Source organism: Oryx dammah, unplaced genomic scaffold, assembly GCF_014754425.2.
Source record: "Oryx dammah isolate SB20612 unplaced genomic scaffold, SCBI_Odam_1.1 HiC_scaffold_9, whole genome shotgun sequence".
NCBI classification, from domain to species: Eukaryota; Metazoa; Chordata; class Mammalia; order Artiodactyla; family Bovidae; genus Oryx; species Oryx dammah.
In genome coordinates, this window is record NW_024070193.1 from 47,008,252 (window position 1) to 47,035,172 (window position 26,921).

A 26,921-nucleotide genomic window follows, 5' to 3' on the forward strand; every position below is an offset into this window, starting at 1 on the left:
TAAATCCTGCTGTTCTGGGTATGATACCTCCAACTTCAGCTGTGACTTGTGCTGTCCAGTCCTCTGCCTGTGTTGGGGAGAGATAATCATTCTTTAGCAGAGTAGGAGAAGGGATTAGGGAGCTACATTCTTAAACAGCTTTAAACTGTTTTAACCTTTTAACCATCTTTATTTTATACCCACAAACTCAGCTTTCAGCTGTACATGATACCATGAACTCCTAAACTTTTAAAAGATGCTACTGTTTAAACAGGTTGATTCTCAATTTCTTCACTGAGTTAGGATTAGGCTTTCTTGGATAGCTAAGTCATTAACCCTGGGCCATCAGCTTTTCAGGTGCCAAAGCTGTTGTTGCCGTTTTCTTTTCTCCTCTTTTCCATACTTGTGGATTTGTGCTGGTACAATGCAGAGTTAACTCTCTCTGATGCATTCACTGCTCAGTTAATGGCAACCCCATATTCCTAGTTGCTTAGGCTAAAATTTTAGAATAATCCTAGAGTCCTCCTCTCTCTCACCCCACATGTTAATAAATACAACAGCAAATCTTGGGGCTCTGACCATTGCTCAGAGTCTAGCACTACCAGCCTGGTCCTTGCCACTAGCATTTTTTGTCAGTATGTTTCTTATTGACTACCAGTTGATTTTCCTATTTCTCTCCTTGCCCCTTTCACTTTATTTTTATCACTGCAGCTAGAGAGTAAACCCTCTAAACCAGAAGCCAAATGTCCCTCCTTTGTTTAAAACCACCTAATGACTCTATCTTGCACAGTCTGTTTCCTGTTAACTCTGACCCCATTTCCCACATCTTCTAGTTGTTCGTTCTCCTCCAGTCACTCTGGCCTCTTTCTGTACCTTGAATGTGCTCCTACTTGCATATGCTATTTCCTTTGCTTAGCATGCTCTTCTACCAAATAATTTCAAATGGCTGACTCCTTCACTTCCTTCAAGTCTTTGTTCAGCTGTCACCTTATCAGACAAGACTTTCCTGACTTGCATGAAGTAGCAATCCCTGCACTCCCTACCCCCTTTACTGTGCCGCATTTTTCTCTGGATTAGTTGTAATCCCCTGCACAATATGTACTTAATGTCTGCTTCCTCCAGTAATGTCAGTTCCATGAGAGCAGGGACTTTGTTTTTTTTAATTGGTGTAGCCACAGCATCAAGAACAGGATCTGGTTCAAAACAACAAAATTCTGTAAAGCAGTTATCCTTCAAAAAAAAAAAAGAACAGGATCTGGTTCAGAGGATACTCACAGTATTAGTTGAACAAACGGATGACTATATTAAAAGAAACTGAGGTATAGAGAGCGCCTAAGAAGTGTAGGCCAGGGTCACTCAGCAGCGAGTAGAAAAACTGGGATTCAAACCAGGTTTGTGTGATGTCAGTGCCTGAATTATGAATCCTTTTGTTTGATATTTGGGAAGAATTTTTAATGAGGTATGAAAGTGCTAATGAAATAAGTAATGAAATGCTATAAAAGAAGTAGATATAAAGTTGTAACTCCAGTATGATCTTAACTATGTGAAAAATGTAGAGAAAAATATCCAGAAATAAAAATACCAAATATAAAGCAGTGCGTTTCTGAGTGACTTAAAGTATGTTTTAAAACTCTCTTATTGTAGAAAATTGTGACATACACAGAGCAGACAGAACTATAGCAAACCTCCATGTACCCATCACCCAGCCTCAAGGACAATCAAACCATGAGTACATGGAGGTTTGCTATAGTTCTGTCTGCTCTGTGTACGTCACAATTTTCTACAATAAGAGAGTTTTAAAATATACTTTAAATCACTCAGAAACCCACCATGGGCCAGTCCTATTCCGTCTGCATTCTCCCTTCTATGTTATTTTGAATCAGTTCACAAATGTGATGGTCAGTTTTATGTGTCACCGTGGCTAGGCTACAGTCCTGTGTTATTTATTAATTTAAAGTGACTAAACCCATAATGAGTTGTTTTTAAGTGTGGGAAATTATCCTAGGTCATCTAGCTGAGGCTGTCCTGTGGGTTTCAGACTTGCCTCGATAGCCCCTACAAATACTAACAAAAGCAATTTCTTGTGAAATTGAAATTGTATGTATCAGTGTATCTCCTACTTGTTCTCTTTTATGGGTTAAATCTTAACTGCTATCATAGACATATCAGTTCATCGGAGACAGTTTAAAGTTTCTAAATGGTAAAGATTCTTTTTTCTTTCAATTTTTATTGGCATATAGCTGTTTTATAATGTTGTGTTAGTTTCTGCTGTACACCAAAGTGAATCAGTTATATGTATACATATATTCTCTCTTTTTAAGATTTCCTTCCCATTTAGGTCACCACAGATTATTGAGTAGAGTTCCCTGTGCTATGGAGGTTCTCACTGATTATCTATCGCGTACATAGAAGTGTATATATGTCAATCCCAATCTCCCAATTCCTCCAACTCCTCTTCCCCCTTGATAACTGTAAGTTTGTTCTCTACATCTCTGACTCTCTTTCTGGTTTGCAAATAAGTTTATCTGTATCATTTTTCTATATTCCACATGTAAGTGATATTATAGGATATTTGTTTTTCTTTTTCTGACTTACTTCACTCTTTTTGACAATCTCTGCGTACGTGCTAAGTCGTTTCAGTCATGTCTGATTCTGTGTGACCCTATGGACTGTAGCTTGCCAAGCTCCTCTGTGGAGCTTGGGGATTGTCCAGGAGTGGGTTGCCATGCCTTCCTCCGGGGGATCTTCCCCACTTAGGGATCGAATTTGAGTCTCACGTCTCCTACACTGGCAGGCAGGTTATTACTAGCGCCACCTGCAAAGTCCATGACAATCTCTAGGTCCTTCCATATCTCTGCAAATGGCACTATTTCATCCCTTTTTATGGCAGAGTAATATTCTATTCTATATGTATACTGCATCTTCTTTATCCATTTGCCTCTGTCAATGGACATTTAGGTTGCTTGACATGAGTCCTTGCTTGACATGAGTCCTTGCTTGACACGAGTCCTTGCTATTGTAAATCGTGCTGCAGTGAACACCGGAGTACATGTGTCTCTTGAATTATGGTTTTCCCTGGGTATAGTCCAGGAGTCTGATTGCTGGGTCACATTTTTAATTTTTTAAGGAACCTCCATACCCTTTTCATAGTGGCTTTATCAGTTTACATTCCCAACAGTGCAAGAGGGTTCCCTTTTCTTCACACCCTCTCCAGCATTGATTGTTTGTAGATTTTTTTGCTGATGGCCATTCTGCCTGGTGTGAGGTGATACTTCATTGCAGTTTCTTTTTTCATTGTAGTTTTGATTTGCATTTTGGTAATAATTAGTGATGTTGAGTATCTTTTCATGTGTTTGTTGGCCATCTGTATATCTTCTTTGGTGAAATGTCTATTTAAGTCTTTTGCCCATTTTTAAATTGTGTTGTTTGTTTTTTTGATATTGAGCTGTTTGAGCTGTTTGTATATAAATCTCTTGTCAATTGTTTCATTGGCAAATATTTTCTCCAATACTGAGGGTTGTCTTTTCATTTGTTTATGGTTTCCTTTGCTGTGTAAAAGATTTTAAGTTTGATTAGGTCCCATTTGTTTATTTTTGTTTTTATTTTCATAAGTGGTAGGTAAACAGTAAGGATTATTCTTGAAAAAGAAATCCACAATACCATTATTTCACCTAAACAAAAATTAACAGAAATTCCTTGATATTACCAAATGTTTAAATTTCCAATTGTCTCATTATGTTTTAAAATTAAAAATATTTTTGAACTCTAATTTTTTTTTTCAGCATCTTCATTTAGAGAGGGGAAAAGTGCATAACCAGAAAGAGTTTTCTCCATAGCTCCAGTAGGGGGTGTTAGTGCCTCACATGTTTCAAGAGGAAAGTTGGTTCTTTTCTCTTCCAACCTTAGTCTTTCAGCCCAGGGAGAGATTTAGCACCTGATAGACTTTCGGAAAATGTTAGTGCATGCATGCTTAGTCATATCTGACTCTGCGACCCACTGGACTGCAGCCTGTCAGGCTCCTCTATCTGTGGGGTTCTCCAGGCAAGAACACTGGAGTAAGTTGCCCTTTTCTTCTCCAGGGGATTTTTCTGACTCAGGGATCAAACCGACGTCTCCCGAGTCTCCTGCATCTCCTGTATTGCCAGGTGCCTTCTTCTATCACCGAGTCACCTGGGAAGCCCTCGGTAAATGTATAGTGAGTGAATACACAAACAGGTGCAGGAAATACTTCTTTATGCTTTTATTCATTGGCTATACTCTGTGCCAGGTACTAGCTGAGTGCGACATTTTCTCTTTTTAAAATTTGTAACAGGAGGTAGATATAATCTCCATTTTATACATGAGAAAATCTAATGGTCAAAGAGATTGAAAGACTTTATGAACATCATGGAGGCAGCAAATCCTGAGTTAGCCCAGATCTATAATTTTATTTTTAAATGTCATGTAGGACATACAGAAAGTGTATAAGTGGTTGAAGAAGGGAATACCTGTAACTACTACCCATTTGGAGAACCTCACTGTCAGACATGGAACAACAGACTGCTTCCAAATTGGGAAAGGAGTATGTCAAGGCTGCATATTGTCACCCTGCTTATTTAACTTACATGCAGAGTACATCATGTGAAATGCTGGCTTGGATGAAGCACAAGCTGGAATCAAGATTGCTGGGAGAAATATCAATAACCTCAGATATGAAGATGACACCACCCTTTTGGTAGAAAGCAAAGAAGAACTAAAGAGCCTCTTGATGAAAGTGAAAGAGGAGAGTGAAAAAGTTGGCTTAAAACTCAACATTCACAAAACTAAGATCATGGCATCTGGTCCCATCACTTCATGGCAAATAGATGGGGGAACAATGGAAACAGTGAGACACTTTAATTTGGGGGGCTCAAAAATCACTGTAGATGGTGACTGCAGCCATGAAATTAAAAAACACTTGCTGCTTGGAAAAAAAGCTATGAGCAACCTAGATAGCATATTAAAAGCAGAGACATTACTTTGCCAACAAAGGCCCATCTAGTCAAACGTATGATTTTTCCAGTAGTCATATATGGATGTGAGAGTTGAACTATAAAGAAAGCACCGAAGAATTGATGCTTTTGAACTGTGGTGTTGGAGAAGACTCTTGAGAGTCCCTTGGACTGCAAGGAGATCCAACCAGTCCATTCTAAAGGAGATCAGTCTTGAATATTCATTGGAAGGACTGATGTTGAAGCTGAAACTCCAATACTTTGGCCACGGGATGCGAAGAACTGACTCATTTGAAAAGACCCTGATGCCGAGCAAGATTGAAGGCAGGAGGAGAAGGGGACGACAGAGGCGGAGATGGTTGGGTGGCATCACTGACTAGATGGACATGAGTTTGAGCAGATGCTGAGAGTTGCTGATGGACAGGGAAGCCTGGCATGCTGCAGTCCATGGGGTCGCAAAGAGTCAGACACGACTGAGTAACTGAACTGAACTGTCACTCCATAAGTGCTATTTTTATGGACTGTCTGCTTGTGTGCCCCCAATAGTCATATGTTGAAACCATAACCCCCAATGTGGTGGTGTTTGGGTATGGGACCTTTGGGAGGTAATTAGGGTTAGATGAGATTATGAGGGGGGTTCACTAATCATGATGAGATGATTATAAAAACAGAGAGCTCAGTCTCCCTTTCTGCATAAGCACAGAGGAAAGGTCAGTGAGAGGGTAGCCATATACAAAGCAGAGAGAGCTCTCACGAGGCACTGAACTGACCAGCACCTTAATCTCAGACTTCTTAGCTTCCAGAAGAGTGAGAAAATAAACTTCTGTTGTTTAAGCCACCCAGTCTGTGGTAGTTTATTATGGCAGCCCTGCTGCTGCTGCTGCTAAGTCATTTCAGTCATGTCTGACTCTGCTACCCCATAGAGGGCAGCCCACCAGGCTCCCCCATCCCTGGGATTCTCCAGGCAAGAACACTGGAGTGAGTTGCCATTTCCTTCTCCAATGCATGAAAGTGAAAAGTGAAGTCGCTCAGTCGTGTCCAACTCTTCGCGACCCCATGGACTGCAGCCTACCAGGCTCCTCCGTCCATGGGATTTTCCAGGCAACAGTACTAGAGTGGGGTGCCATTGCCTTCTCCAGTGGCAGCCCTAGCAGACTGAAATACCTGTTTATCTCTTTCCATACAAAAAGTACCAATTTTACCTTCTTTGTTTAGTTTTACCTGTTTTTGAGCTTTATATTAATGGAATTATTCTACCTACCTACCTAATGACTTGTTTTTTAACCTCAACATTAGGTTTGTAAGTTTGTAAGATCCATCCATATTGAGTATATATTTGTAGTTCTTTTGTTTTAATGCTGTATGGTATCTTCTAGTACCAACATGTTACTATTTATTCTTCCATTTTATGAGATGGGAGTCTTGGTTGCTGGTAAGAACATTCCTAAACATGTATCCTGATATACATTAGAACACATATCTCAAAGATATATACCTTGGCCTGGAATTTTCTGGCCATCTGATATGCATGACTTCAGCATTATTAGATAATAGCACAGGTTCCCAGAGTGGTTGCACTAACTTTCATTCCCACCAGCAGTGAATGAGAATTCCATTTTTCTATACTTTCATTAACACTTGGTATTGTCAGACTTTTAAATTTGCCAGAATAATGGGTATATTTGCTATCTTGTAGTTTTAATTTGCATTGCCCTGACCTGTTTAATGAAATTGAGCACCTTTTTACATTTATTGGACATTTAGATTTCCTCTTTTGTAAAACTTCTTTTCAAACCTTTTGCCCATTAAGAAAAACTGGGTCATCTGCCTTCTCACTGATTTGTGGTTCTTCATACAATTAATCAGCTATATACTTTGCAGATACCTCTTCCCATGCTAAGTCTTGTTTTTTCATTCTTAATGCTTTTGACAAGTAGATTAATTAATCACATTAATCTAATGTGATCCATCATATCCAGTATTCTTTTATGGTTAATGCTTTTTGTGTAGTGTTTAAGAAACCCTTTCCTTATTCAAGATCTTACATTTTGCACCCTACATTCTATTCTAAAACCTTTGTAGGCTTATCTTTCACACTTACTACCTGGGGATGATATTTTTTTAAATCCTTATTTGTTTATTTGGCTGTATTGGATCTTAGTTTTGGCACACAGGATATTCGTTGTATTATGCAGGATCTTTTGATGAGGCTCACAGACCCACTAGTTGTGGCGCATCGGCTATCTTGCTCTGCAGCATGTGGCGTCTCAGTTCCCCAACCAGGGACTGAACCTATGTTCCCTGCTTTGCAAGGCAGAGTCTTACCCCCGGACCACGAGGAAAGTCCCTGGGAAAGATTTTTGAAAATGTTAGAGGAAGCGTTGAATTTCCTTTATTTCTCCATGTGGAAATCCAATTGTCCCACATTTTTCACTACCGCTCTGATGAGATACCTCTGTCATAAATCACACAACTATATATGAATGGGTATGTTGGACTACAAAATTCTAAAGTCAGATGCCTAACTGTCATGATATTGACTTTGTGAAGGGAAATATGATGGACATAATATAGTTTCCTTATAGTCAAAGTATGGAGTCCTAACCACTTAGCATCCAGGAAATGCCCCATTTTTTTTTTAACTTGTTTTTTCCAAATGTATATTAGACTTAACCAGACTCTCAACTCACAATCTCCGTCTCCAAAACTGCTTACTAGCTGGTAAACTGCTTACTAGCTGCTGCTGCTGCTAAGTCGCTTCAGTCGTGTCCGACTCTGTGCGACCTCAGAGACGGCAGCCCACTAGGCTCCCCCGTCCCTGGGATTCTCCAGGCAAGAACACTTGCTGGTGTGGTATTTTACCTTTGAGTCCATGTTTTTCTTGCATGGTTATTAAAAGGAGTAGGCATAATTTGTGACACCTAATCATAGTGACTTATCATCAGTACATATTTCACATGTAAGCACTTGCCCTGTTCGGAGCTTACGGGCTTGGAGTTCTGTAGTTGTGTTAATTTTTTATGGCTGTGTAACAGTGGCCACAAACTCAGTGCCCTATAACAGCACCCATTTCTGACCTCACAATTCTGGAGGTCAGAAGTCTGGGTGGGTTCTCTGCTTAGAGACTCACAAGGCTGAAATGATTGGAGGCTCTGAGGAGACCTGCCTCCAAGTTCACTTAGGTTGGTGGCTGAATTCAACTCCTTGCAGTTGTAGGACTGAGATCCTTCTTCCATGCTGACTGTCAGCCAGGGGTCACTCTTAGTTCCTAGGGGCTGCCCTAGGGCCCTTTCTGTGCTAAGGAGGATTTCTACCCAAATCCTCCTAATGCTTTGAATATGACTTTCTTTCCTGGAGAAAATGAAAATGAAAGTGAAAGTTGCTCACTTGTGTCCAACTCTTTGTGACCTCATGTACTATGCAGTCCATGGAATTCTCCAGGCTAGAATACTGGAGTGGGTAGCCTTTCCCTTCTCCAGGGGATCTTCCCAATCCAAGGATTGAACCCAGATCTCCTGCATTGCAGGAGGATTCTTTACCATTAGAGTCACCAGGAAAGCCCAGGAATAGTGGAGTGGGTAGCCTATCCCTTCTCCAGTGGGTCTTCCTGACCCAGGAACTGAAGTGGGGTCTCCTGCATTGCAGGTGGATTCTTTACTAACTAAACTATCAGGGAAGCCTGGAGAGAACACTCTGCCTTTAAAGAAGTCCTGGAAATTGTGAGTTGAGATTAGATTAGAATTTTGTAGTCCAGTTGCATGATTAGCAACAATATGAGAATTTACGTAGTTTTTAAAAAGTAATCCAAGAGAGAGATCATGATGTGTGTGTGCACACGTGCACGAGTGTGTGCAAGGAATGCTTTGTGAAAGAAGTAGAGCTGGGATTGCACCTTGAGAACTATGGTGGTTTGGATGAGTGGGAGAATAACCCACAGTCTAGGCAGGGAAAACTGTGAACAGTGGTGTACTTTGGGATGGGAGCAGCCTTTCTGGTTGGGAATCAAGATGTGAGTGGCAGGTTGTAGCCTCACAGAAGCTTTGCAGTGTCAGATAAGGTAAGGAAATGTTAGACTCAGTTATCTCAAGGAACTGAAGGTTTATTAAAGTAAAACACTTTGAGCTCTCCAGAATAAAAGTGATATTGATGTATGACTTTCTTAATACACTAGGAAAGTTTGCTTAATAAACTTTTTTTAGTTGTTTAGCTTCTTTTCATAGATGCCACCTTGGGTCCTTAAGAGAAAGAGTACCATATGCACAGTAACAAACACACACTGCAAGTCACAATAAAATAAGTCTCCTTTATTCTGTACTCAGTGAACAAGCTATAATCTGAGAGAATGTTGATTTTTACTTTGTAGCCATTGGACTTGCTAGAGTCCCCTCCCACTTTGGAGTTAAATATCCCTGCAGCTTCCTTTCCCCCCTCAAAGTCAGGAACTATGGCTACTGCGCAAAGGCCTACCATCTAGGAAAGTGATTGGTAAGCAAATCAGAGAAGAGGATGTCCTGTGACAGCATCAGGTGGACCTGTGGGAATGGTGGGTGAAATATACACAGGGTGCTAATGATGGAAAGACAACCCTAAGCAAAAGCCTAGCAAAGGCAAAATGATCTGGAGCATGATAGCCTTGCTAGGAATAAACATTTAACAAGGGCACACAGCAATGGGAAGGGGAGGCGACGAGGATGATGCACACATGGGTGGCGATCTAATGACCAGAGCCCTGAGAGGGAATCCTACTTCAGGAATGGCCTGTAGTGTTCTGGTAGATGTTCTGTGTGGCTGTGCCCTTCGGGTTCTGCCTGCATGACAGAAGCTTTGCTGTGACCACTGTCTTTGGGGGTGAAGGAGGATTTTCCCCCAGATACAATATTCTACCAAGCTAAGGGAGCTCAATGTTGTTAATGGTTGCTAAGGAAATTCTTAGTTAAGGACCAATGAAAGGAAGCCATAAAATGAGATATTTAATTGGACCAGATGCTTACGAGACACCTGCCCATTTCCAACCCTACTGGGAGGACTGTGGCATTTTTGAAGAAGGGAAAATGCAAACTGAGCCCTGAGGTCAACTCTTCCACATTCATCTGTCATCTTCTCAACTTACTCTTCCTGTGGGACACTTGGAATAAGGAGGCTGACCTTGATGGCCTGTCTCTCCTCTGTTCCCCAATAGGTCAGCTAGTGGGTGGCGGGGTCTCTGGCAGAGGAATGTGCACTGAACAGTTGAGGGACTTTGCAAGAGGTGCTTTGACATAAATCAGTATCTGAGAGGCACAGGACCTAGGCATTGGACTTTAGCTGTGTTTCCCGAAGATGGACATTTTGCTTGCATTGTCTGGTGCCCTCCAAGCTGGTTATGGGCAGCTCTCAGGCTCTAGGAACCACTCTGTGAGGCTCACTCAGAGTTCACCATGTTGTCCAAGGCATGCTGGGAGCGCCTCTGATTCCTGGACAACACACACAAGTATATGAGATATGTCAGACACAGCAAGGCCACTGCTGCAAAGAAGGTGAGGGTGCCCATGAAGGCAGATGGCTTGATGGGCAGGCGGATGAGGGGGCTTTCGGCTGGGATCTGGTTGGTCAGGCTGAGCATGTAGCCGAGAGACCAGGCTATGCTGCTGTTCCCCACCTGTGGAGAAGAGGAGATGGCTCAGTTCTCAGGACTGGGCTTGAGGCACAGATTATATCCCCAGGACACACCATGGTCACCCCCCCGAGATACCCCCAGGAACTGTGGCCTAAGGAGGTCAATGGACTTGCCTAAGTTCAAAAACTGCAGAGACTGGGCTAGAACCCTGATCATCATGACCACAAAGGCTTGAGTGCCCAACCTCCTACATTGCAGAGAATGAATCCTCACAGCCTCGTCACAGCCAGAGTGAAGAGGGCACAGTTAACAGCAGTGGAAGTTTTTCGATCACTGGGTACAGAAGAGTCTATAGCTAAAGAAACAGGTGATGCATGTTTTTACCAAACCCAGGACCAGTTTCTAGGAAAAGAAGGTCAGTCTAAGTGGGAAGCAGACTGTGTCAGTTCCATCTGGTAGTTCCATCAATTTTTGTTTGCATGGTTTTAGGTCATTTTGGAAATGTGTAAATGTTTCACATTTGTAATCTTCCATCCTCTCTCTCTCACTGCGGCGTCTTCTCTTGTTGTGGAGCACAGACTCGAAGGTGCACAGGCTTAGTAGTTGTGGTGCATGGACTTAGTGCTCCCTGGGATGTGAAATCTTCCCAGACCAGGGATTGAACCCATGTCCCCTGCAGTGGCAGGTAGATTCTCATCTACTGAGCCACCAAGGAAATCCCGCACATATTTTGGATATAAATCTTTGTTTGGCAAATCTCCTGAAGTCTTTCTATATCCTCACATTTGAATACTGATTTAACTGATACTAAATTCTTTATAAATAAAAGAAAGGAACTTGAAACCTAGAATTATGTATCCCCCCCAAATTGGTATTTAATGGAAAATCATAATGTGCTTTCCTGGTAATTAGATTAATTAGAAACAAAGCTTGGAGAGTACATGCCACCAGCAGTCCTTATCTGTCTCCAGACATCCTTATTTTTTTACGGCTGACTCAATTTTATCTATGTAAAACAGTCACAAGCCTAATACTGGATATTGCTTGCTTTAATCTAATTACTGCTGAAGCTCATATTGAACAGACTGACTCCAGACATACTTCAGGCTTTACATCTGCTATTCCTGAAATGAGAAAACCCTCCAAGAACCTGGGGAACAGAGTGCTGGATCAGCACAACAGCAAGGCTGAGTCCTGAAAGCAAAGTACAGAGGCGCCTCACCAGTCAGCTGTCATTCCAGCATCAGACCATTCTGGACACTTGAAAGTGAATACAGTGACCTCAGACTCACTCCAAGATCAAATTCTTACTTAACGCTGCTGACTTAATCCCTGTGTTTTAAAGAATAGATCTCCTCTGACATCTGTGTAAAATGGAGATCAGTTAGTTACTATCCTCTTAACAAAGTTATTGTATTTGAAGCTTCTTGTCAGGATAAAAAGTCTCAGTTCTTTAACATATTTATGGATTCACGCAACAATATTTACCAAGAGCCTTCTATGTTCTTAGCCTTGTGTGAGTGCTAGGAATGTGAGGATGATCAAGCAAGTCCTGCCCCCACAGAGCTTAGAGTCCACAGTTCTTGGCTTCCTCAGCTCACATAGAAGGTTTCTGATGACCACTTCCTCTAAATTCTCCATTATCTCTTCTTATAAGCTCACCAGGGATCAAGCCGCACTGGCTCCCATTCAGCAAGTTTAAATCCCCAATTCCCACTTATCTCCTACATTTCTTTCACACACATACAAACAAACACCTATTTTTGAGAGGAAGAAGAGGAAAACAATTTGTGCTTTGACTTACTTCCTTTTTAAAATGTATTTGGGGCCAGCTCTCCTCGGTGAATTTGTATCCACTTACAAGCAAATGGTAGATATAGTGGGCTGAGAAGCAGTAGGAGCGTGCATACTGCTCATCAAACTGGGGCAGCAGCAGTGGGAGCTGAAGGCAAGTTCAAAACAGGGAGGAGGCAGGTTTTAAAACGTGCATTTCAGAACAGCTTAGGTCAGCAGTCATATTTTAAAGAATCTTATCACCCAGAGAATTTAATCATTAAAATTACTATAAAATAATACAATGACAAAAAATCTGTTTTATGTTCATTTGTTTCATTTTTTAGACTCCACATATACGTGATAAAATACAGTATCTGTCTTCCTCCATCTGACTTATTTCACTAAGCATAATACCCTCCAGGTCCACTCATGTTGCTGCAAATGGCACAATTTCATTCTTCTTAATGGCTGAGTGACATTCCATTGTATGTATACACCACATCTCCTATATTTAAAAAAAATCCCTTTACAACATAACCGAGTGGTAAAGAACCCGCCTGCCAATGCAGGAGACATAACAGATGCAGGTTTGATCCCTGGGTCGGGCAGATCCCCTGGAGAAGGAAATGGCATCCCACTCCAGTATTCTTGCCTGGAGAATCCCATGGACAGAGGAGCCTGGTAGGCTGCAGTTCATAGGGTCACAAAGAGTTGGACTGAAGCGACTTAGCACGCATACAGTATCATGGAAGAGCAATCTTAAGTTTATAGAGTGCTTGTTACAATGCTAGACACTGTTATAAACATTGTGCCCATGAATAGAACATTTAATCCACAACACAGCTGTGAGGTAGGGTTCCTTATTACTCCCATCTTACAGATATGGTGAAGGAGAACAGCATAAAAGTCAAATTCAGAACATACATACACACACGTACATACACACACAGAGGCGCAAATGAAATCTACTCTGCTCTACTGTTTTGTACCAATATGGATCCTTTTTCTTTAAGTACTGACCTGATTCCAATTCTTTGAGCAGAAATTCCAGGTGCTCAAGTTGAAGGTGTGCAGAGAAAAGCTACCTGAAAGGTTGAAAGCATTGGCTGTGTAGTAGAATCCTGCAAAAGCCTGTAAGGAAGTCGTACAGAAGGAAATCATTTCTCAGAATGCGATATAATGGAGGTTTCAGGGCAGGGAATAACAAAGTGGGAAACACCTCAGCAGAGGAAAAACAGGAAGATGAGAAATAATCAGTAGGGGGAAAAGGAATCTCTGTTGTTTTGCTCTTACCACGAATGACCCTTTAACTCTTGGCTGATACACCCCATCAAAGGAACAAGCTTCGTGGTCATGGCAAGCACTGAAGTTAAATAGGGAAGCCACCTTTTCTCTACACAGTGATGGGTCCCCAGTTCCTTCAAAAGTGATGATGTTGTTGGGATTATATCTTTCAGGTCTCAGGTCCTCTGTACACAGGCTGCCAAACACCTGTGCCTCAGTGAAGGTAGTGATGTAATTCTGAGGGTAACAAGGGTTGGTGAACGTGGTTTCAGTGGTATAATCCTATAGGTACAAGAGTAAGGTGTTAGCAGTCACTCCTGTGGAGGTCCAAGTACTTTCCTTTTGCAAGTCCTCACTGTTGTTCCCCTCCAATGCCAAGAGAGAAATGGAAAAAATGCGTCCGGTGGAAGGGAAGTCCCAGGTTGTCTAGATAACTCTACTTGGGGAGGGGGATTGTCACCCTGCACCAGGCACAGTACCAGGCTCTGCTCCAGCACTTAGCGCAGCTCCATGAAGCAGGGTTTATGAACCCCGTTTTGATGAGAAAGCAAGATATGTTTAGGTTAATTGACCATTTTGAAGAGCATGTTATCTATCCATCTAAAAATAACAATTAAAAAGGCACAAATAAACGTATTGTGAAAATTAAGGCTCATTCCCACCCACTTTATCCACCCAGATTCCCTCCCTGGAAGTAACCACTATTGCCAGTTACAGTGTATTCTGACAGATTCTGTGTATACTTCTTCTATGCATGTGCAATTACATTTTCTTTTCCCCTCTTTTTCTTTCTTTAAATTTTAAATCATAAATGGTAGTGCTCTATACACACTGTTCTGTCCCTTGCATTTCTTACTTAAGAATTTATCTTTGAGATTTTCCTTTCATCATCCATGTAAGAGTGACCTCTTCTTTTTACACTAGCTTCTTTCATGCTAGCTACATAGAACTCCACCGTACAAATAAACTGTACTTTATTTAGGGAATCCCATCTAGAGGAAAATTTAGCTGGTTTCCAATCACGTGCCATTACAAAACAGTGATGTAATAAATACCCTGTTACATAGAAATCTTCGATCTGTTTGTAATTTATTTGGTATTAAGATTGTGGTGGGGATTTGATTTTACTTTCTCCAGATGATTATCCAGTCTTCTATCTATGGTGAAAAATGTTCCCTTTATGTAATGCTAAATTCCAAAATGTGTTTGGTTCAATTTATGGGCTCTCTAGGAACTGGATTTGAACTCTGTGTAATTTCAAAGCTACTAAAGTGTATTTTATCCTCTACAGTAAAATCGTGGCCCAGAAAACACTTAGCTCAGCTCTCTTATTTTACTGCTGAGGAACCTGAGGTACACATCAAAATAATGTAATCTTTTAATGAAAGGATTCTATGCAGAATCCTACAGAAGTCCAACACTCAGCTGATATGAGTGTCCTACAGAAAGATCTTACTATGACTGTGGAGGCAGCAAATGGGCCCCTTCTGCTTCAGTGGCGTGAAAAAGTCTATGGTGTTCAAAAGTTGTTATGTCTAATTTGTAACATCATGTCATGGTCACCCTATGGCTGAAATAATCACTGAAAGAAAAAAAATCAAATCAACAACTAATCATTTAGTTTCCCCCTCCAAATCTGACTTAGACTTTTTTTTTAATAATTAAAATAAGTCATTTCTGGCCTGGCTTGGAGAAGAAGCAAAATAATATAAATTATTTTTGGCTAGAAGAAGCTTGGTGAAGATTAATTCAGTTCTCTTTTTGGATCATGAATTATTTGTTACAGCATTCCTGAAATATAACTTGCCAATGTGCCAAGTTACTTCGTCCCTCAACATTTAATAAATCTTCCCTGAATTTAGTCTTTGCAGGGCATTAGCATGAAAGGGTCATGTACTTTCCTTTGTAACTACATGACCAACATAGTTTTTCTTGTTAAATAATGTATTTGGAATACTGCCCGTGCTTGTGCTCAGTCGCTCAGTCGTGTTCGACCCTTTGCAACCCCCATGGACTGTAGCTGGCCTGGCTCCTCCATTCATGGGATTTTCCAGGCAAGAATACTGGAATGGGTTGTCATTTCCTCCTCCAGGGGATCTTCCCAACCCAGAGATCAAACCTGTGTCTCTTATGTCTCTTGCATTGGCAGGCGGGTTCTTTACCACTAGCACCGCTTGGCAAGCCCATATATATACCATATGAAGCCAAATTTGTAAATACACATATTCTTACATTAAAAAAAAAACTGGAATAAAATGCAATAATATGCTGATGACAGTAATTCCAATGTTTATTATTTATATTCTTTATGTCTGTATTTTCTTTTTTTCCCTCCATTGAATATGTGTTACTCTATTTTTTTTCTTTCTTTTTTTTTTAATTTTACTTTGAATATGTGTTACTTTAAAACCAGAAGAAAAAAATCTTACTTAACAAGGGAGAGAAAGTGAATGCATGTCCCTAATGTCTAACATGCTATCAGAGTGAGACTTGAGTCTTGGGGTCACTGGAGACCCCTTAATTAAGAAAATAATTTGCAAAGTATATATATTGGTAGCTCAGATGGTAAAGAATCTGCCTGCAATGCATGAGACCTGAGTTCGATCCCTGGATCAGAAAGACCCCCTGGAGTAGGAAATGGCAACCCACTCCAATATACTTGCCTGGAGGATTCCATGGACAGAGGAGTCTGGCAGGCTACAGTCCATTGGGTTTCAAAGAGTTGGACACAACTGATTAACACTTTGACTTTTTCATATATTTAGGTGTCACTCTCACCACACTCTGTAGCCCTTTATATTTCAGTCCAGGAACTAACACCTGGACTGGAAGCAATTACTCAGGCAGCGTTCATGATGCAATAAGCTTTGGGAACCTTTAAGTTAGGGCTTAGCAACACATCTTTGGAACGTGAAAGTATTGGCTAGGCAGGTCGGGACATGTATTTGTGGGTGGATCCTTCCCCACATATGAGTCAGAAGGCTCAGAGGGCAAAGCCACTCTCTCAGGCATCCACATGTTATCAGGCAAGTTGAAGATGCCCCCGTCCCTGCGAGTTGACTATATACAGTGAGAGGAAGGGGTGTCCCACCTCTGCCCCAAGACCTGGGCTTACACCTTGAGATCTGCATTCTCAAATTCAAATGAAACCTCACCCAGGTGGAGTATTCATTTCTCTACTGTAGACTGTTGGGTACATAGACAGTCATTCTTTAATAAATCTTATAGGAGTGTGTGCACAAATATACATATACACGCCCTCACGGCCAGCCAAATTTAAGAGGTTAGCTTCTCAAACCTGGATTCACTCTGGGAAGAGGGTGATTTCCCCTGCCTCCCTTCTCCCATCTGAAGTTCAGAGGAGCCCTGCCCTCCCTACCCTACCCTGCACCCCTTCTAGGGCCAGAGCTGGAGGAAGAGGCCTTAACTATTGCTAGAAATAAAAGGAGAGAGAAAAGAGGAGCCCAGTTAGAGAGGGGTGACTAAGCTCTCTGCAGGAATGGAAAGGACAGACCCCAGAAGGCAAGGCATCTTTCCCTTAGCCAAGACCCCCAAGGGAACACCTGTTGCCCCCTGGCTCAGGTACCTGAAGGAGGGTTGCCAGAAACCTCTTCTCAGCCTCGTTCCGCCCATAGCACTGGAAGCTGTGTGTGTAGAGCGTGTATTCATAGCCATACAGGGTCACCTTCATGATGTCACTGGTGTTCAGCTCCACCTTCTCTTCTGCTGCGAAGGATATTTGGGTGGAGGCACCACCCAAATCCAGGGCACCCGTGGTCTCCTTTCCACTCGGATGCACCCACATATGCCATAGGCTCTTCTACACAGTTGGAAAAAGAAGCAAGGAAAAAGACCAAAGTGCTGTCTCTGATTGGCCAGGGTTCATCACCCAGGATCCATCTCTTATTGCTTAGAAGTATGACATGGGGTGCATTCAGGGCCAAATCTCTCCTTTGTTTCACGGGTGGTGAACTCAAATGCTTTCAGGGACTGGACAGGCAACATAAATGAGTGAGTAGATTAGGTGTACACAACAGGGAATGGTGAGGACTGTGGCCATCTGGGGAATGCATGAGATATAGACTCTGTTCCAGTTGGTTGTTGGCATGCAGGAATGTGAGTCTGCTGTGACCAGCTCTTCCAACTTTTGGGGAGTGAGGGAGTCCAGAAGAAGGTAGAATCATGGATTTCTATGTGAATATTCCAAAATATTAACTAAATTAATTAACTTTAAAAATATATTCAAGGGAGAAGAAAACAGGTCTTGGGCTGGACATGGTAGGCATCCTCAGTTTACACCCTCTGTGACACGGTGATTATTTTCCTGCGTCAGCTTTCCTCTGCACCAAAGGAGCAGGGAGTGTGGAGAGCGGAGTGTGAGGAGACCTGAGGACACAGAGTGAGTGGGAAGAAGGCTGCCTGAGGGCTCTGTAAATTCCAGATGGCTACAGGACTTCTTGGAAGGGTCATTCTCTAGTTGTATTTCAAAAGACTCATGGCCTACTGCAAGATTTAGATCCTCCCTCCCCCCTCAAATTTCTTGTTGGTTGGTAAAATGATATTTGCCCTCCCCCATGCATTTGTCTTGTTTAGGACCCAAGGCTTTGTCCCAGCTGTACATGTCTTTTCTTGTATCACTGCTGTTTCCCTAAAGAAATGATGCAGGGCAGATGGCCCTGTCAGCATGCCCCTCTGCTTAAGCTCCCAACCCCAGGGGACAGAATAAACAGCGAGATTAAAAACCATGCATTTGTTTTCACACACCTCCAGGAAATTTCCCATTAAATAGTTGGCTGTAATCCATCCATATATCCCTTCCTCTTGCCCAGAAATGATTTGAGCATCCCTAAAATCAAAGGGCTGAGACTCGAAGTAGTTTTCAATGCTCTCAAGGACTTCATTAGCTGCTGTTTCGTTTTGCAACCTATGCAAGGCATAGAACACAAAAGGCTGAGTGCCCAGACAACAGTCTTAAAATAACCTCCCCACTCCCTCAGGCAGGGACCGTTTTCCAGATGTAGGTAAGACACAGGAACCCCCCTCTGCAAATTGAAGCTTCCCAGGCAACCATGAAGTCAGGCTGCACTTGTTACCTGTCAAACTGCCAAGCAGGGAAATAGCTACCAGTAAAAATATCACTTGTTCTCTCCTCCCTTACCTGTTTCTATTCTGCTGTCTAGCAACCAGCTGAAGAGCCTCCTACTCAATCACTGTTGCTCTGTCTCAGATCAGCAGAGGAAAGGAGATTAGTGAAGGCATAGGAGCAGCATAAGTATCCGCTTGGGGCACTATACAAAGAAACCCTCATCAGGCCAGAAGGATGGGGAGCTTAGGAGGGAGGTGGAAAGGAAGAGGGGTTTTTCACTGTCCCTGCTTTGCTCTTTGGGAGGGCTTTGGCATGAGGGGAATATGATGGCCATCATGGCTGCCCCTGAATTGAAATCCTTTAGTGTGCTGACCCACGGAGGAGTGGTGACATAGCGTTCATGTCACCCATGACATAGTGTATTTGTATCATTCAACTATGCCATTTTATGGAAGAAGGCTCACTTGGGACACTCTTTTCCCTTTCATCAGTGGGTTAAAGAAACTCGGGGTACACTGGCTCACTCTTGGCTGAAGAAGAAAGAGCAGTGCCACAAGCTGAAGTTCATTCCAGTTCAGTAGCAATTTATCACTGCTTGGAAAATAATGAATAATTTTCCTACTTTTATTAGTTCCCATCCCAGAGACTCAAATTATCATTTTTTCTATATTTGACTTTTCTAGCAAGTAAAATATCAACTAGTTCCTCAGAAGAAATGGATCACCATCAGGAAGTTGTGAAAGAGTTCACAAAGAAGCGTCAGTATTTATTTATTCAAGTGTAACATTCACCTTCTCGCTAAGTGGCAAACTTTCTATTCCATGTTTTTTTTTCATGGCTATAAATTACAGAGCCTTTGAATGATTTCTCACTGAGAGGACTGGGAGAAAAAAGCAACCAAGACAAAGTTGACAAAGTTGAGTTCTTTGCTTCCATTAGAAAGAAAAGACAGAAGGAAGGGATTTTTATATCATTTCTATTTCAGGTAAACACAGTAATCTTGAAAACATACTGCAGAAACCAAGAGTAAGGAAAGAAACCTGACTTCCTTCCACATTCTACTTGGTCAACCAGGACATAGGAATAGAAAAAAAATGAGAGAAAAACTACAAGAAAAAGGCTCAATCCCACTGAAAGTGCATCATGATCTTTTTGATTATCATCTGAAAGTGACTCTGTTTGTTCCTTTGAAGTTTCTGCATGTGGTGAAGAAAATACATGTAATTTTACATTCCTAGGATCATAGACAAAGTGACTTTGCAACCAAATGCGTGTCATCTTTTGGGGAGAAAGCCATATTTTCAAAGTTTAGGGCAGCATCTGCCCTTTAATTTCAGTAGTTTTAAGTTTGATGGGTTTTTTAAAAAACTGTTTTTCTTTTATTTCAAGGTCAAAGAAATATTCTCATGGAGAAAAAAAATGAGAAAGAACATTCAAAAACAATACAATGGGGCTTAAAGTCATGGCTGAAAATTTAGAAGGAACTGCTTAATTGAATGAAATGAGATGTTTACTTTTTATAGTAACTCCAAAGGCTTTGGGGCGAGGAGCAGAATTCCCGTTATTTGAAAGCAGATATTTTGGTGACATTTTGTATGTGGATAGAAGCTAAATAGCTTAGTAGTATAGTGGCTTACATTTAGTGGAACTAAATGCACGGGTATTAAAATTGTTATTTAGTCACTCAGTTGTGTTCAACTCTTTTATGACCCAAAGGACTGTAGCCTGCCATGCTCCTCTGTCCATGGAATTTCCCAGGCAAGAATACTGGAGGGGGTTGCTATGCCCTTCTCCAGGGGACCCCCCCAGATCAGGGATCAAATCTGGGTCTCCTGCACTGGCAGGCCGATTCTTTACCACTGAGCCACCAGGGAAATCCCTGGTGGTCAAAAACAGTTTCTACTTTTCAAGAAAACTAGAGGTACATCCCATGACTAGATTTCATGTTACTTTCCTTTTTTTTCAGAGTTCTGAATAAAATCACCATGGGGAAGGGAATCAAATATAGAACTGTTTTCTTTCTGAGTATTAAAACTAAAAGTTTCCCAACTTTTAAAGCCTAAATTTATGGCAGAATATGGGATTCTTTCCCAGAAATACAGTTATATTCTTGGAAAGATTCAACACATTCCTGGCTGTGTTGGTCCAATGGGCTCCTCTGTGCCATTCCAGCTCTTACCTCAGTAATCGCATCCCAGCTGTGGCCCCCAGGTAAACGCATGTGGATCCATGGAGATGGACTGGAATGTGCCCCTTGACTTTTTGCATGCAATCCTCAAAGGCTTTGGGGGCATCTTGGGGGTTTTCCGCATAGTTGGAGATCCCAGAGCCTGAAGAGCAAGCATTCATCACTTCTTAGCATTCCCAGGAAACAACAAGAGCCATACAACTTTTAAATAAAGCAAATCAGCTCTGGAAATTAATGGGTTTTTGTAGGGGATTGAAAACAGTGTATGTGCTAAGTTCCATGTGGCCACACAGATGAGTCAATTCCCAAAATGTAGAAGGAAAGAATTACAAAAGTGAAAAAAAATGAGCTGAGACCTGCTTTGAAATGAAACATGTATACTATCATGTAAGAAACGAAGTGCCAGTCTATGTTTGATACAGGATACAGGATGCTTGGGGCTGGTGCATGGGGATGATCCAGAGAGATGATATGGGGTGGGAGGTGGGAGGGGGATTCAGGATTGGGAGCTTGTATACACCCATGGTGGATTCATGTCAATGTATGGCAAAACCAATACAGTATTGTAAAGTAAAATAAAGTAAAAATAAAATAAAATAATATATATATATAAAAAATAAAATAAAAACTATGTTTTCCAAATGAAAAAAAAAAGTAGCTTCTTACAAGGCCAACATTTTGAAATAAAATGGATGCATATTAAAAAAAAGAAAAGAAAAAAGTTTGTCCTTACAGAAATTTCAAATATAAATAAAAGTAGAGAGAAGAGTACAACAAACCCATGCACCCATCTTGCAGTTTTAACAGTGATCAATCTTGCCCCATCTGTACGCTCCCAGTCTCTCCTCATGAAGCAAACTGCAGACATGGTATCATTTCATTCTATAAATATTTCAGTATGTATCATTAAAAGATAAGAGGTCTTTTAAAGAAACATAACCATAGTCTCATTAGTCTATCTAAAAGTTTAAAAAATAATCATTTAATATAATTAAATATCTAATTAAGATTAACATTTCCTCCATATTCATATTTTTTCTCTCCCTCTACCTCTAATTTGTTGAACTAGGGCCCAAATAAATCCCATCGATTATAATTGGTTGCCATGTCTTTTAAGTCTCCTTTAATATATAGATTCTGCCCTCTCTTTCAAATTTTTCTTTGTAATTAAACACTTTTTCCCTTGCAATTTCATTTGTCCTATAGTTTCCTAAAGTCTAGAATTTGCTGACCACATCTCCATGGTTCATTTAATATGTTATTTGGTTTCAGTGTTTTCTATAAATTGGTAACTGAACACAGAGGCTTAATCAGATTCAGGTCTGAACTTTTCAGAAAGAGTAATTTGTAGGGATGTGCATTTCCAATAAGAGGCACAAGCATCTGGTTGTTTTCTCTGTTTGTGCTGTTAATAGGCATCAATGATCATTGCTTAGATCCATTAGCCTATTAGGGTTTGTGAAATGGTGATATTTTATTTCCGTCATTCTTGTTTCACTTTTCATCTAAAATGCTTTTAAAAGAAGAAAACTTCCCCATCATTAACTACTTGGTTACCTTATAGTACAGTTTGTACAGGGAAGGCTGGATAGATATGTGCTTGATTCTTTCCCTTTATTTACCAGCTTAAAAAATATTGATTGTAGACTTCCCTGGCAGTCCAGTGGTTGACTCCACGCTTCCAATGTAGGGGGCAGAGGTTCAGTCCCTGGTTGGGGAACTAATATCCCACATGCCACGTGACCAAATAAATTTTTAAAATTTATATATGTGCTATATCTATCTATCTATCTATATATATAAAATAGCATCTCCAGTATATTCTTAACCAATGAGGGATTTTATTTATTTGTTTAATATCTTTAAGGGCTTCTGAATCTACAGATATGTTTGATATGTAATATTGCAGTTATTATTCTTATTGATGGCCCGTTTTTATCCAGTGGGGCTTTCTTCAGTTTGGCAGCTGAGTCCTTTTGACATGATCCCAGAAACCTTTAAGAACTTTTCTGCTTTCTGATATGATGAGATGTATCAATGATCTATATACTTCCTGCCCCAGATCTGGAATCTGCCATTTCTCCAAGAAATCTGAGTAATAGTATCTAGTATCCAAAATTTAGAAGTCAGGATGCTCACTGCAAGCCTTTCCAGAAGACAGACCTAGAGAAAACTTTATTTCAGGAGAAAACATGTCATGAATTCTTAGTGGTATTTCTAATTCAGAACTTCAATTTTTCCCTTGAATTCACTGATCTTGTATCTTTATCTTCCTTTTCCTATGCTAAAAATCCTGTTCCCCAGCCCCTCCAACTTAATAACTCATTTGCTTTATTTCACAATCCACATGCAACAGTCTCCGTATGACAGTGACGATACCAGCACTACCACCAGTTGTAGGATTATTAAAAACAATTTAAATTTTTTGAAGTTCTTTTTGTCCTTAGGGTATATCCTGTTAGGCATATACAAGTGTCCATACATCAAGTCTTCTTGAAACACATACATGCTAATTTGTCTCCAGATGGTCTATGGCTGCTAAAGCAGGAGAGTTAAATGGTTACAACAGAGATCACGTGGCCAACAAATGAAAAATATTTATCCTCTAGCTCTTTACAGAAAAAGTTTGCTGTCCCCTGACTTCAATGATTTATTGGCACCTCCAGCTTAATATATTCAAAACCAGATTCCTTAATCCATGCCACAGCCCCAACCCCCAGTGTTGCCCCCTCTCAGGAGACAGTACCTTCATGCACACGGTCACTCAGGTCAGAACTGACGCTCAGGTGCCATCAGCCAGGATGCCATACATTAAAACGATCGTAAAATGTTGGCTCTACTTCCAAAATACTGCTCAAATCTCAGCACTTCTCACTCCTTCCCCAGAACCATTCTCAATCAGTGTTTCTCAGCCTCCGCACTACTGACCTTTTGGACTGTATCATTCTTTGTTGTGGGGACTGTTCTGCAAGTCGTGCGATGGTTAGCAGCATCCTTGTTCTCTACCACTAGATGCCAGCAGCACCACAAACCCCAGTTGTGAAAACCAAAAATGTCCCCAGAGGGACTTCCCTGGTGGTCCAGTTGCTAAGACTCCATGCTCCCAATGCAGGGGGCCTGGGTTCAATCCCTAGTCAGGGAACTAAGATCCCCATATGCCACAACTAAGACCTGGTGCAGCCAAATAAATTCATTAAATAAATAAAAATAATTAAAAAAATAATGTCCCCAGATAGCGACAAATGTTCCCTGGCGGGCAAAACTGCCCTGCATTGAGAAGCACGCGTCTAGGCTGGACCACCCAAACATCACCTCCCACTTGCACTGCTCTAGGAACCCTGGTTTCCCTGCCTCTGATCTTAGTCTCTTGACTACATGTTCTACATTGACAGAGCAATCTGTTAAAATGATGTCATCTCATGTTAGCTCCCTGGTCAGAATCTCCTAATGGCTTCCCAATATACTTTGAACAAAATTCATTTGAGTAGAAGTCAAACCCCTTACTGCATCTCAAAGTCCTCCCTGAGCTGGAATCTGTGACAGCCCCGGCCTCATTTCTCACTTGAACCTCTTACTCGTTCTGCTCCAGTCACACTGGCCCCTTTGCTTTTCCTAGAAAATGCTGAGCTGCTGCCACCCGTGGTCTTTTCTCTTGCCATGCCCTCTGCTAGCACGTTCTTCCCTCAAACATATGCATGGCTCACCCCCTCATCTAACTTTGCTCTCTGCTTAGCTGTCACCTTCTTTGCTCTCCCATGAAATCACATGATTACTCTCTATCCGCCTAGCTGGCTTGCTTTCTCTTCACAGCATTTCTGACTGACATCATATACCCACTTATTTGCTGTCTCTCCTTCATTAGACTATAAGTTCTGTAACAGTAGCGACTTTGTACATTTTGGTTATTTTAGAATTCCCAATGTCAAGAACAGTTATTGGCAAATAGCAAGTACCCAAATAAATATTTATTAAATATATGAATCAATCAGTCAAGCCCACCACACTATAGGAAGGGGATTGTGTAGTTCAATCTAGAGCAAACAAAATATATTTCTGCAAGAGCTGATCTCTGGACAGGAACTGGTTAGGAGCCTTGCTAGAATGTTGAAATGTGGGGTATTTGAGCATGTCCCTCAGGGACCTATTTTCATAAGGTTCCCTTAAACCTCCCAGAGGGAAAAGGAGATTGGGTTCACAGGCTCATGGAATACTGGGGCGCCCCAACGAAAGAGCTAAAACTGCTATTCCAGTCTGAGAGGAGAGGGCTGGACAGCTGGCATAAGAGTTACTTGAGGTGGGACAGGAGCAAAAGACATGTTCTGAACAAAAGATGGTTTTCAACGCTGTAGCGACCTGGTATCTAAAGCAACTTTTTAAGGTATTTCAATGGAGATGGTTAAGTCTAGTCTCAGTGGAGTTGAAAAACATTTTTAACTGCTGGGGTAAAGGGAAAACATGACTGTCACCTCTGAGAGAAGGCAGCAGGAAGCCTGAGCAGTGCATCCTGCACAAGAGATGAGGGACAGGCAAGGAACCAGTGACCCTCAGAGGATGGCTTTAAAATAAGCAGCCAGAGTAACAGACACCAGCATGGCGCCCAGGAGCTAAGGCAGCACCCACTGAGCTCACAGAGAACAGCAGCACCTGAGGACAGACGCCCACCATGAATGCCCTGAGAAAGGTATTTCTAAGGCCCTGAGCGTTCAGGAAACACCGCTAGGCAAGCACACGTTCACCACTCCCTCACACTGGCCAAGGCAGGGAGTCCTGGGGAAATCTGCAGCCGAGAAACTGGAAACCCAGAGTATGCTTGGCGAAGCTACTTGTCTTCCAGTGGATGACACTTGCCAAACTTCAGCTCTGTTATTTGAGCTATAGTTTGTGGTTTTCTGGTCATTCCAAGTATATATATGGATCCCTGAGGCTACTGTGATCAAAGAGAGAGAAGATCCATTTATGGATGTGGTGTGGGCTCCATGACCCTGCCCCTCCCCTAAGTCACATCCAGGGTGGGCCAAGGGCCCCTGCCCCTGAGAGACTGCCTGGTTCTCTCCCCACGAAAGTGCCACCTCTTTCTACAGTTTGAGGCCATCACGACTGACTTCGTTGAACTGTCCTCCCAGGGGTAGAGGCAGATCTTACAGCTATGTTAGAACAGCCTTTTAGCAAGAATATCCACTGAGAATCTAAAGTGTGGTGCCACATAATTAATAGCTAACAATTATTGAGTGCCTGCTGTATGCCAGGGCTTTGCTACCTGCTTTATATGTGCTGGTGCTCAGTTGCTAAGTTGTGTCTGACTCTTTGTGACCTCATCGACTGTAGCCTGCCAGGCTCTGGGGAAGATCCCCTGAAGGAAGAAATGGCAACCCAGTATTCTTGCCTGAAAAATCCCATGGACCTGCTTTATACATATTATATCATTTAATCCAAATCATTCCTGTGGGGTGGGTATTGCTGTTATGCTTTTTATTTTAGAGATAAGGGAGTCAAGATGCAGAGAGCTCCGATAAGTTTCCAGAGCTTTCGTAGTAGGGATGAGGGTGATGTCTTAATCACTATCCTACATTATCATCTCTGCTTGGAGTGGCTGGTCTGTCTTTCCTAAAAAAGCATCCTGTTTCATGCTTCAGAGTGAAGAAGTAGCTCAGAAGTTAGGAGAACAGAGATGGGATCTCTGGCTGAAGTTTCAGAAAGGCTGCTGCTGCTGGTGAACTGCAGGTAACAATGCAAGCAGTGCTCAGACGACATGGAAGTTCCCTGTCGTGAGGAGCCGAGAGAAGTGCCGCGCAGATGCCCCTTCAAACAGTGCTTAGTGTCCAGAGGTTAGTTCCCTCGGGGTTTTCTTTAGCTGCAGAAAATTGTCTTGGTCAATACTTTCTTCCCAAGCTGGCAACATCCAATAACTGACAGTGACAGGAGGAATCACCATCCAGTCATTTCTGACCATTTATAGCCAGTGCAGGACACCTCTAATCGGCCGGAGCTCTGCTACGCCTGAGTTGCAATCTGACTTCTCTTTCTATGCAGTCCTCCTCTTTC

The 26,921-nt window shown here is 41.7% G+C and overlaps 1 protein-coding gene across 2 annotated transcripts in view; it reads right to left on the bottom strand.

The window, feature by feature from the left end:
- Positions 1–9,232: 9,232 nt before the first annotated feature.
- ENTPD3 (ectonucleoside triphosphate diphosphohydrolase 3) overlaps positions 9,233–26,921 on the bottom strand; it is a 32,752-nt gene continuing 15,063 nt past the window's right edge. For both annotated transcript variants that reach the window (XM_040246178.1, XM_040246179.1), the window contains exons 5-11: positions 20,871–21,021; positions 18,370–18,529; positions 17,192–17,425; positions 13,615–13,887; positions 13,342–13,452; positions 12,350–12,487; positions 9,233–10,587 (exon numbers count right to left, since the gene is read on the bottom strand). In XM_040246178.1, the coding sequence (XP_040102112.1) occupies positions 10,351–10,587; positions 12,350–12,487; positions 13,342–13,452; positions 13,615–13,887; positions 17,192–17,425; positions 18,370–18,529; positions 20,871–21,021 (1,304 nt within the window). In that variant the 3' untranslated portion in view covers positions 9,233–10,350. The remainder of the gene's footprint in view (positions 10,588–12,349; positions 12,488–13,341; positions 13,453–13,614; positions 13,888–17,191; positions 17,426–18,369; positions 18,530–20,870; positions 21,022–26,921) is intronic.